This window comes from Haemaphysalis longicornis, unplaced genomic scaffold, assembly GCF_048455015.1.
Source record: "Haemaphysalis longicornis isolate Haplotype H1 unplaced genomic scaffold, Haemaphysalis longicornis Haplotype H1 scaffold_4, whole genome shotgun sequence".
NCBI classification, from domain to species: domain Eukaryota; kingdom Metazoa; phylum Arthropoda; class Arachnida; order Ixodida; family Ixodidae; genus Haemaphysalis; species Haemaphysalis longicornis.
This window is the reverse complement of record NW_027526361.1, coordinates 26469224-26481091: the sequence shown is the minus strand read 5'-3', so window position 1 is coordinate 26481091 and position 11868 is coordinate 26469224. Positions and strand designations below refer to the sequence as shown.

At 50.9% G+C, this 11868-nt stretch overlaps 1 protein-coding gene across 1 annotated transcript; it reads left to right on the top strand.

The window, feature by feature from the left end:
• The first annotated feature begins 4218 nt into the window (after nucleotides 1–4218).
• On the top strand, nucleotides 4219–11611 carry LOC144180290 (uncharacterized). The gene is made up of 2 exons (XM_077708661.1): nucleotides 4219–4287; nucleotides 10217–11611. Exons 1-2 carry the CDS (start codon nucleotides 4252–4254, stop codon nucleotides 11354–11356), a joined length of 1176 nt encoding a protein of 391 aa, XP_077564787.1. The 5' UTR covers nucleotides 4219–4251; the 3' UTR covers nucleotides 11357–11611.
• Nucleotides 11612–11868: the final 257 nt, after the last annotated feature.

The window sequence follows — 11868 nt, the reverse complement described above, 5'->3', positions numbered from 1 at the left end:
GGTGAGTAGGTTCGTCCGATACGGGCTTTTTTCGGGTGCGTTTATGAATTCGATGTTGTGCCCCTTAGCGTGAATCTGCAAGTCCAGGAACATGAGACTGTTTACTGTCGGCATACGCTATCTCCCACTATTGGTGGCGCCAGAGTTCCCGCCTTTGCAGGCGTCAAACGGAGATGCAAGCGTCTCAGCATGAGTATATACTCTTTCTCCGCGTCTACCACTCTCAGAAGGACTATTTCTATGGGTCCGTTGCTACACCCCGCAGCCGATAGACCAATATCCAACCCTACGTACCAGATTTTGTAGTTTGGATTTTTTTTTTGCCTGTATAATCGCTTCGTTCAATAGTTCTAACTTTTGGCCTAGCGGCTGAATCGAGGGACCGGCCGACAGAAATGCAGGCCAAACTTTTCGCGACTAAGTAGCCCAAGAAAGACTGTCGCCTTTTAAAAAAGGCGTCTGGTCAAGGTTTTTCCGGAACAATGGAAATAAAAGTTCTTAACAGTTGGCACGCGAGAAGTGTGAATCCGGACAAACTGAGTTCTGTGGAGCAAACTTGAACATTCGTTCGTCATGGGACCAGGAAAAGGGCAGGGGAACAACGCGATGGGTTGGAGGGGATAGAAGAGAGGATGTCGTGTCGTCGGGTGGACAAAACAAGCTCATCGTCTTGCGAAGACACTTGCAGCGACCCAAGCAGATACACAGCCAATTTCTTTACATGCTTGACCTTGCTCGTGGAACCGATATCCAAGGGCACGGATTTCTTTTCATCTTGCTACGGAACACCACCCAGTGAGAGTTTGACAGAATGTGCTTGGTGTCAGTACGGCTGGCTGCGTTCCAGTGACTTTAGGCCACCCTGCCCTCCAATTATTTAGGTCTTAACGGGTGCCGTTGACCTGACCCTCTTGTGGGTATGCGGTCAGCCCAAATATTCCTGCTGAAGGGGACCAGGGGGCCAATTCTCCAAAACGGCGGGCCGTCGCTTTGAAACGACGGGGTAGCGCCATTGAAATGTATGTGTTCTGGGGTTGGGGCCGCCGCTTTGAGGTGGGCAGCATGAAGTAGGAGCTGCAAGAAAAGCACTGTGGCAAGGACGCGAAGCGACAAGTGAAATGACGGAGGGCAGTGGGTGTCGCTTGACGTCCTTGCCACAGTGCTTTTCTTGCAGCTCATCTTCACGCTGCCCACCTCAAAGCGGCGGCCCCAACCCCAGAACACATACATTTCAATGGCGCTACCCCGTCGTTTCAAAGCGACGGCCGTTTTTTAGAGAATTCGGCCCCAGGTGTCCTGGTGAGGCTTCGCAGCGCCACGAAGTGACGCCGGTGGTGTAGGGAACAAAGTAGACGTCTAGCCGGGTGGGAAGGTGCTTACTGTTGAAAAGAAATGGAAACGGAAGAGGAGAATCAAACCTGGAAGACACCTCTTGCTTGGTGGAAGGGGCCTGCCACGCGGTCATCGATGAGGACCTCCAAAATTCAGGTATGTACGCATTTATGCACGCGCCTACTTCATTGGGGGCTTTGTGCTCACCGCGATACTTCTATGGCTTGCGTTTCCCAATGCCTTGCAGATATCTAGCACTTCAAGTGTTCTTTGTCTGGTGGCTATATAGATTTTGGTGTAAGCGACATCATTGCTTCTTTCTGAAAATAAACGTGAAAACAATGTGAAAACAATTTGAAAACAATTTGGATTCGTTTTAAAGGCAGCTTTCGGGAGCTTCGCTTTTGAAAACTGTGGGGGATGGACATCAAAAGGCGCTCACAAAGTGTTTTGGTTATATGCAAAGACGTTCATCTGTACCTGTACTAATGGTCCATTCACCAAGTGGCTATGCGACAGCTGCTGCACGTGAAGAAGCAAGAAAGGTCAAGCATTTTTATATACCTATTGTCGGGGCGCTCCAACCCCATTTCTCTAATGAGCCTCCCGTTACTTCAACCATAGACGACCTACCACCATGGCGGCATACAGCAATAACAACCAATAAGACAAGGAATCTTTGTCGCCGTGACCAGCCAACGCCAACCACAGATACCACAGTCCCTGGAGGTCACTGCGTATTGTACACAGACGCAGCCCTCCTGCCGCGCAGAGGACGGACAGCTTTCGTCAGGGCCACACACTCGGAACTTAAATGCTAGTGCTATTTTTCCACCGGCACACCCGACCAGCTGCTACTGCAGCTCCAGGCTGTATATGACGCAATCACATCTAAAAGCGCACTCCCTAACACCAAGTGTACACAGACTCGTCAGTGCAGTGAAGCCCCTAAAGCAAGTGAAACAGGACTCCTCTGATCTGCCAACACAATCACAGCTTCCAAAGCTAATGATACGCGTACATTGGCTACAGGGGCACGGTCACAATTTCTTGAACTAATTAGCAGACAATCTTTCGCACTCTCTTGCCCCACCTGAATCTTAATCCACCACTAGCCCACTTCCTTGTGATGCACGCTCCCGCCTTTTAGCCATGGAATCTCTCCTGAGAAGGGACACACGTGCCCTAATTGCCTCGTGTGTCTGCTTCCCGTACCCCCTAATCTTTTCCGGGTGGAGAAAGTTTCTCTCATGAGGCTCCGCGCTCTCACCCCTTCAGCCACGTGGACTTGGGGACCGCAGCAGACGACCCAGGAACATGTCCCAAGTGTCCGGCTCCGCCGGCTGAAGCTTACGTCAAGCATTTCTTGTGGATGTCCACAGAAACAAGGACCGCTCGGGACAATGCGCTAATAGCGGTTGGTCTTCGGTGGGATAAACCGGGTGGCTTCAACCGGCGGGTGCAAGATTGCTACTGAAGCTCGCTGTTGAACTTATTACACGAAACCGGACGTCATGACCACCTGTAGACTTGTCCAGGGTCGATTTCCTGACCACCTGTAATTTTTATACCCCTCCTCTCTCTTCTACCTACTCTCTTATATTTGTCTTAATTCCGCTCTCTCTTTTTCTCCTTTCATCTTTCTTCTCTCTTCATATCGTTACACCTTCTTCATAAGCGGCATTGCAAAAATACGAAGTTAAAAAAGAGTAACGCAATGAAGGTATCCGTAGAACGTGTTCCAAAATTGTTGAGGGTATCCCCATCCCCATTACAACAGTGATCATTATCATTATAATCATCATGTTTATCATCATATTCCAAAGCTATCTTTTTAGTGAGAATTGCCTTTGGAGATGCGAGTTAGTACAGGGAAGTGATGAAGCGGCCTCCGGCTTGCAGTGCCCCCCCCCCCCCCCCTAACTCTCTAATCCTTCCCAGGTTTTTCAATTGCACATTCCCGATCGTCATGCAATGTTTCAGATGCTTCGGTACAAGTTTTTTGTACGAATTAGTGACGCCGATATCGTGGAGTTCGAAGCACCCTCACTCGGGACTCAAAGCCTGATAGCGGTTCAACAGTTTTTACACACCGGCCATTCATAATGAAATGACTATGCCATCTCTGAAGAAATTCTAAGCATTTTTAAGAAATGGAATTATTTTTTCCCACCTTCGTTCTGGGCGACAATTACGTTTTCTCGGCCTTGTTATTACATTGACCACAGTGCCCATAAAAGCACGAGTCTTTTGAGAAGGATAAGAACAAGAAAATCAAATAACGAGGTAAGCTCGGAACTTATGTTTTGCAGCAACGCGCCGCCGAAAAGGCCAGCCAAATTTGTCCTGGCAAAAAGTGCTTTAAAGCCGGAAAGCCCACAACAGCAACCCCCACGCTAAAGAGCGCGCGTGTGGCCTTTAGCCCATGACCGCCGAGACACTCGCCAAGCTAAAGCCAAACCGAAGAGGGCGCGGAGAGCAAGCACGTAGGAGAGACACATTAGCACCAACTTACACGAGCCGGCGACAATGACTGCAACAACCACGCAGAACCGCAGTGGAAACAAAGCAGCAAGAACCAGCGTCCCTCGACTCTCCTCCTCGGACTTCTGCTGGGAGCAGTCTCTAGCGCGGACGGCTCGTGCAAAGGATAGTGCCTTGCGAGTAAGAACGCGGGGAAACGAAAACAAACAAACAAAAAAACGAAGCGTGCTTTCTTGCTGAGACCGCCGCCGAGCTAAAAGCCGCCACGAGGTTCTGCGGCCGCCTTAGAAGAATGACAATCGGATTACTTGGCTTCTGGGTCCCAGAGGACATCGCGCGGCTAGAGGCGGGGAGGCTATATAACGACGCTCGCCGTACAACAGGCGTTACTCGTCTCATCGACACAAGCCGCTCGGTGAGCTAACAGCGGCAGCTATGGGAACGCAGATGCGCCGCGGATCTGCGGTCGGGGTGAGTTGTGGTCACGCATACCTGTACTTGCGCGTTTCCCTAGCACCTGGGCTATTCGTCGGGGCCTTTTAACGCTGATAATACGTCAAAAAGTCCGCCTAGGATAGGGATAGCTTTCATCGGTTTGAAAAGGGAAAAAAAAGGAAAGCCTCTGGCCGAACGATCAATGCAGGTCTTATATCCACGTTTGGCCCTAAAGGCATGCATTTCTATTCGGTTTGAGTTCGTGTCGTGCGCCATTTCGAAAATTTTTTGGCTGGTGTTTCACGGATAAGGATAACTTTCTGGCACTAGTCGTCCATACGAAGTACAAATGACGCTGAGGTTGACCTTGACAGGATCAATGCTGGTGGTGTGTAATATGCACCAGAGCATCTGGAAACTATTGGCGCCAGCTCAGAGCCGCACTTGATACCTCGGTGGCCGTCTTATGGTAACTCTGTAGACTGTGATGAGGTGATTTCTGATATTAGGTAGGCTGTGTAGCTTGAAGGACAGACAACTGATTGCCAACGCATTTATTGCGGTGCAAGTGCGAATGTAAAATGATTACTTCAGCACTGTTAAACGCAAACTTTTAAGATTTTTCGTTGGGAAACATCTTCCTTCATATCTATTCATATTGGATCACATCTTGCCATGACTCCTGTTCAGCATTTTCGTAGCCTGTGCGACGGTGGGAGTTCACGGATCTATTTGTTGACAACAGGCGCAAATATTAGTGCTTCAGGGGCGAAAGAGAAGCCCGAAATGAACCTGTTGCTCTAATATTAAGTCGCCAGACCTGTTAGGCCGAAGAGGAAATTTCTTCCGTGCATGCTATGCCAATATAGTCTTAGACCTCTTAGGCGCAAGCCATTTAGCGTTCATATATTCGTCCCTGTGAGCTTATTTTCTGTCTGGGGCCTGGTTATTTCGCATGTTTTATTATCTGCATTTCGCTCACTGTATTTTCTGTCACGGGCCAAGTCAAGGTGAGAACATAGAGACGTTTCGGGACCCGTACCGGTTCCCCAAAACTGATACCTGACCAGACGAACTTTCGTCATGATACTTCACCAGACGAACTTTCGCCGAACTCTTGACTGCGTTCACGACATTTGCTGGGTCTCGTCTGCTTGTCGTTCCATATGCCATCGCCGAGGGGCCCATTCTAGTGGTTCGCGTAGCATTATTATTGACACTTGTCTGAAACTCAGAACTATTCACCGTTATTGAGGAATAACTCTTTTTAAGAACATGAGACAGTTTTTACAGCAATTTGAATATTTCAAATAACTAGCCGGACGACAGCATACGTGACATTTGGTACCGGGAGGAAAATTGACTTCGCAACTGTTAGACTACTGGAGTGGCCAGTAGGTATCTGCAGAAGAGGGGTCTTATGTGTATAATAAAGGAACCGGTCAGCGACCATATAGGTCGTCGGGAATCAGGAAGTGGCGTTTTCCGCCGCTACTTCGTTCGGCTGTTCTTATCTGGCTACGGTTACTCCTGTGCAGTGTATACACCGAGGTCATTTCTAGTAAATAATGCTGCGCCTAGTGAATATCGCCCCAAGATCAGTTCACTTTCACTGTTGACTATCGCGAGGAACGCCTGTTTGTGGTTCATGGTATTCGTCCTAAAAATGCCGGCGGATCGAGCGTAAGTGGGCGATTGTCGACGGTGAGTACAGGGCGCACGCGCGCCCAGCTCTGCGGGGCATAACAGCCCAGTGCCAGGGTCTCAGAGACACTGCCGCCAGAGTCTCTGCTGCCGCTCAAGTTCTGGCCGGTTCAGTTCGGTTGAAACATGTTACTTGGTGTTCACACGAAAGAGCCTGCCGAAAGCGCCTCCGTGAGCGTGAGCCGTGGTAGCGGGTGACGTCACCACCGGGAGCGCCCATTGCGTATTGGCTCGCAGCGACGGGCGGTCTTCCAAACGCATCGCAGATCTTATTGTGTTCTGGTCAGAAGCCAGCGATTCGTGGTTTTATGGAACAGCAACCTTCCGGTTATAATGGGCGCTCTTTGGTTCTTGCTCGGGGCGTGCATATGCGTAGTATGTAATGGGTTCGGGGACTTCATCTGCACTCGGAAGAGGTTAAGTGCGTTAAATGGTTGCATTGACTCTGCGGATTTCATTCCGAAGTGTACTTCAGATCGTGCTTGGCTTCGAGGTAGGCCCATGCGATGCAGCCTACGTGTTCAGGAGCCCTGTGAATAGGATAGCGAATTTACACGAGAAAATCGCCTTACCCATTTCAATTTCAGAACTCATATTTTTAAGGCTAAATTAAACACTAGAATAAGTGAGTGAATTAACTTTATAGCCATCTTCGGGGCCTCTCCATGGAGAGGCCCCGAAGATGGCGCTTGCTGTAATATAAAGTGGTGGGACAAGTCCTTAGTCAACGATACAAATCAGGAAAAAAAAAATTCACTATCTTCCCGTAGGGGAACCCTGAGTAGTATGCGAAGCAGCCATGGGGTCGACTCAAGTTCCCATTAGTTTTCAGTTCGATCGCGGCGTTGCGGGAGGAGAATGAGGGGAGCGGAGCGCGCGCGCGTCATTTATACCGGGGAGCTACAGTGGCGCCCCCAGCGAATTATGCAGCGGCTACCGTCGCGTCTCTAACCCTAAGCTACTTCGCATTATCGGTTGGCCAATCCCTAGGGGCACCCTGCCACAATCATAATCAGCGGTGCTGCCTGGCCAGGCATGCGCAGTGGGGGTGTGGTACTCAGAGCTCCCAGATGACGACGGTGGTTAAACGCGAAGCTATATCGTGGTGGATTCTTTGGTTGGCCAATCCCTAGGGGCATCCTGCCACAATAATCATCAGCGTTGCCTGGCCCAGCATGCACAGTGAGTGTGTGGACGGCGGACAACGACGACAAGGGAGGGAGGGACACAGCACCGAGCATGAGATGCTTCGCATCTAAAAAGAAACGGTCGATCAGCGCATCACGATGACATCGCGTGGTGGCTATATACAAGGAGCGTCGTGTGCTATTCGTTATACGCTGTAAAATCACAAGTGCCCCATTCGCGTTCACTTGCTAGCATGCTGCATAAAATTTGCAGTCAGCTAGTCTGCCGTAACAGCAAAGTCACGTTCAATCACGCTCACTTACAAAGAGAAAAGAATTTTCTGCTCCAGGCTGTCACACTTGCTTGGGCGTTCCTCGCGGTTAAAAAAATTGCAAATGTGCTATAATGCGAATAACTGCAAAATATCGGGTACTCTAGATGAGCGCTGCTTTGCCCGTAAAGTAAGCCTCGCTATATTTCTAGACCAGGTTTTCTTAATACCACAAGAAATACGTGTTTCATGCGCGTTCGTTATTTCACTTCCGTTAAAATGCAGTTGCTGTATAGAAGAATTGTAATATAGTTTTTGAGCGTAATGGAGTGTTAACATTGACCCTCATTGCTACTTGACAGAGATTAAGACATACGAAGTCAAAGTAAAGGAGTTTTTTATTGAAGAATAAGCTGCGTCCAAAAGAAACCTTGATGCAGTAATGACTTCTTAATGCGATAGCGTTAAGGTGCTCGTAGAGGGGAAAACCACAGCCCCAGAAACGCGACACATAAACTCGCATTGGCCGCGAGTGTTCCATAGCGAGTGCTTCAGAAATGAAATGCAAAAAAAGCAGCGCGTGCTGCTAGACAACGCTTTGGCAAGCGCATAGCCACGTGAAAAAATGGAGAGGGCGGTGGCGGCAGTTGTTCTACTGCCGCTCTTAATGCGGCCATTCGTGCAGCACACTCCAAGCAGCCCCCGTAGGTCGTCTTCGCCGCAGCGCTCCAGAATGACCAACTGAAGTGACGAAGTGTTGAAATTCGGCAATTGGCGAAGCCCAACATATGATCTGACTAAAAAATTAGCCCAGGTTCACTGACTTAGCGCCGCGAACGTTGATGGGAACAACGAAACTGCCTGACGTTCGCTGATCGCAAGCTATGTTTCATAGAACTTCTCAAAGCAAGCATTTGCACAAGCTGAAACGGGCTGAGCGGTCATCCGTCCGCTTGCGCATGGCTTCAGTATCCCTCGCGTGGTCTTCTGGATCATCTCGACGACGCCGTCCCCGTATCGCGCGCCGACCTCCCCCCGGCGCTCCCGAAGGTAGGCTTCTTCCGGCGAGCGCGAGATTTTCCGAACATTCGAGAAATGACCATTTTCCGTTTCCTAACATTCCAAAAACGACCACCAAGTGCACTCGCCTATATATCCGCACTCCTCCGAACCACTCGTTGCAAACGCGCACTCCAAGTGACCAACTGCTCTCCTCCTACCCTTGAATCCGCCCACCTGCGCTTGGCGTCCTCACCCAATCTCCCCACTACGCTGAACCTGTTTGGCGCTTGCTCTCCCTCCCCCCACTGCACTGCACGTGTGCTTGGCGCTTGCTCTCACTCTCGCTAGGCTATCCCCCCTCTAAATCGCTGTGCCCGCATTACCACGTCTCGTCCCATGAAAGCCTCAACAGAGAACAGCTACGCGGTTAAAGAAAGTGCATGTGGGCAGGGACAGCACGCAAGGTGTGAATGGCGTTTTTCATCGCGCAGTGTCCCTGCGCAAATGCCCTTTTTCACTCAAATTGATGCTCGGCCACGTCATTCGTCTAATCTGCACAGTAGGCCACTTCAATTGGTTATTCTGGAACATTCGTTGCGCTGCTGAGAACGAGGTCACGGGTTCGATTCCCGGCCGCGGCGGCCGCTTTTCTGATGGAGGCGAAAAGCAAAAACGCCTGTGTGTACGAGATTTCGGCGCACGATAAAAATCCCCAGGTGGTCAAAATTAATCCGGAGCCCTCCACTACGGCGCGCCTCATCGCCTGCGTTGCGTCGGCGCGTTAAACCCCACAATCAATCAATCAATCAATCAATCAATCTATCACTATTCTGGAACACTGCGGTGAAGACGTCCCACTGTGACTTCTTAGAGTACTTTTCAATGACCCAGGGCTGTCTGCGGGACATGGAACGTCCAGCGGAGTTCAAGGAGTATTAAAGAAAACCCTCCAGCTCTCCCGATGTACGCTTTCACTCTTTTATTTATACCTGAAGACACTGCGAAAGCAGTAGATATCCCACACGGCAGTAGCACACAGAGGCGAAAGCAGTAGCACACAGCGGCACTGCGAGATCTGCTCGTCGCCGCCGGTACATCTTACAATTTTTGCTTTGCTTTCGTAGCTATACAACACGACTACTGCTGAAATTGAAAGAAAGCCGCCAATAGCCGTGAAACCACTTTGAGCAAGTTTTCAGTTATCTGATGGGTGTAGAGCAGAAGTATTTAGATTGTGACAGCATACTGGATGCGCGTGTTGGCTACGTTCGGAAAGCATTTCAGATTTTGAAAAAAAAAGAAGTTCAAAAAGTGTTGCAGGATCTTAATGCTTTCAAATTCACATTTCCCTAGATGTGCTTACGTGCCGTGTGAGTTTTTATTTTCTGATAGTGTTTTTGTTTCTAGGTAGGCTTGCTCAGAGGGACGTACATCGCTGAGGGTAAACAACGGGATCGTCCACTACGCACAATAAATTATAATATAAAACACTACAGCTGAAATATTTCTTAATAGTGATGCTAGTTATTTATATTCATAAAGTCATAAAAACGTTTTCCTGGTGCTTTGAAAGGAACCTTTTAAAGTTCCTATGATAGGCTGCAGTGCATGAGTGCAGTGCATGCAGTTAGGGGAAACACCGCAAATCTTGATCGTCCTACAGAATGTTCTGGAGAATGTGAACATTTTAGTGCTCGAATGTAACGTAAAACGTAGCTGTGTGTGTAGAGCCTTAAACGAGAACGCTACGCCCGTGTACCTGCTTTAACGACGCAAAATACTCGAAAGTCGTGGGGCGACGCGTTGTAAGAGTACATGTCCCTTTGCGATGTCGTCATGGTTGGCTGTGCCTTCTTTCAGCTGCAACCACTGCTCCTCCCTGTCCTCCTGGCGGGCAGTGTCCTGTGGTTCAACGCAGCCTCGGCCCAGCACCCGGTGGGAAGTGACGAGGAGCGTTCCTTGCTCGCCAAGGCTTTCGGCCTCAGCGGGGACTCGCTCACCCGCTGGAACGTCTCGCCGGCCACGCTGCAGCACATGCGTACCGAGGGCTTCAAGCGACACTTCAGCCCCTGGGGCGGCAAGCGGAGCGCCGCGTTCGACGCCCTGCTAGACTCGCCCATGAGCGAGCGCTTCGCGCCCGACGGCTCCTACAAGGTGCATCGCCTACACAAGTCTTCGGTTCAGTCGGCGCGTGGGCCCGGGGGCGCGGAGTCATTCAGCCCCTGGGGCGGAAAGAGGGCCGACCAAAAGGAGCAGACCTTCAACCCCTGGGGAGGCAAGAGGGGCGACCGCTTCGGCTCCTGGGGCGGCAAGAGGCAGCAGGACAGCCAGAACTCCTTCAATCCGTGGGGAGGCAAGAGATCATCTGGTAGCCACCCGGACAGCCAGGTGGACGGAAGGGAAACTGACGAGCACCTCTTCCCAGCCTGGGGTGGAAAGGGGGCCCCCGACGAGTTCTCTGCGTGGGCAGGGAAGAGGGTCGACGGTGAGGGGGAAACGTTTAAACCGTGGGGAGGAAAGCGGGAGGACCGCTTCAACCCGTGGGGTGGAAAAAGGGACCGCCTGTTTAACCCTTGGGGAGGCAAGAAGGACAGCTCGAACAAGGACGGCTTCTTCAATCCCTGGGGCGGCAAGCGCGGCCCCGACGACCAATTCAACCCTTGGGGAGGCAAGAAGCAGGACCCCTTCAACCCCTGGGGCGGGAAACGCGGCGCCGACGATTCGTTCAACCCGTGGGGCGGTAAGCGGCAGGACCCGTTCAATCCGTGGGGTGGAAAGAAAGAAGACGTCGTCTTCAGGCCCTGGGGTGGCAGGCGCCAGGACGACACCTTCAAGCCCTGGGGAGGAAAAAGAGGGGAGGATTCGCCCCCGAGCCTTTCCATCAGCGGTGGTCTCACCCCCGGCCTGCAGGGTGAGCCGGGCTCCTCGCGCACCAAGCGCGACTCCGCAATGCGGGAACACAAAGCAAGTACGTCGAGTGAAGGAAACACTAGGACGTAGCCGACGTTAAGTGGCGATCGTTTTTGCTACCGTCGCTGGACTGCCGTGGAAAGAAAGTGCGTGGCCGCAGAGGCCGCAGCAGCAGCATAGCCTGCCGGGAACAAACAAAAAGAGAAGAAAGGAGAAGACGGCGCTTTTATGGCCAAAGAGAATACTATTTTTAGCGTAAAAAAATGCAGCTCCAGTGCCGGAGTTGCCCTAAAAAAAACAAAGGCACCGCCTTGTCAGGCGTATACAAAATAAAACGACACGAAAGCGCACTCTTCCGTGTATTTTATTCCATAGCACCACTATTCCAGGTAAGAAGTTCAGTTGCCTCTTTCTGCGAGTGTGAAGCTCGATATTTTCCGAGCCCAGTTGCTTGGAGCAGGAGAGTGAGCCCTCCTTCATCCGGGCATCTTCTCCCGAAGAGCCTTCACCTTATCCCCAATGAAGCCACCTGTTTCCGGCGAAGCAGAGCAAGTGCATATGTTAATCGAATTCGCACACACATGGCCACTGTGCGGCATAAA

Bases quoted from the DNA above. Each gene is read 5' to 3' on its own strand.
- LOC144180290 (XM_077708661.1), top strand. From the start codon at position 4,252: ATGGGAACGCAGATGCGCCGCGGATCTGCGGTCGGG. The intron at 4,288-10,216 runs GTGAGTTGTGGT...GCCTTCTTTCAG, and splicing joins GCCGCGGATCTGCGGTCGGG to CTGCAACCACTGCTCCTCCC.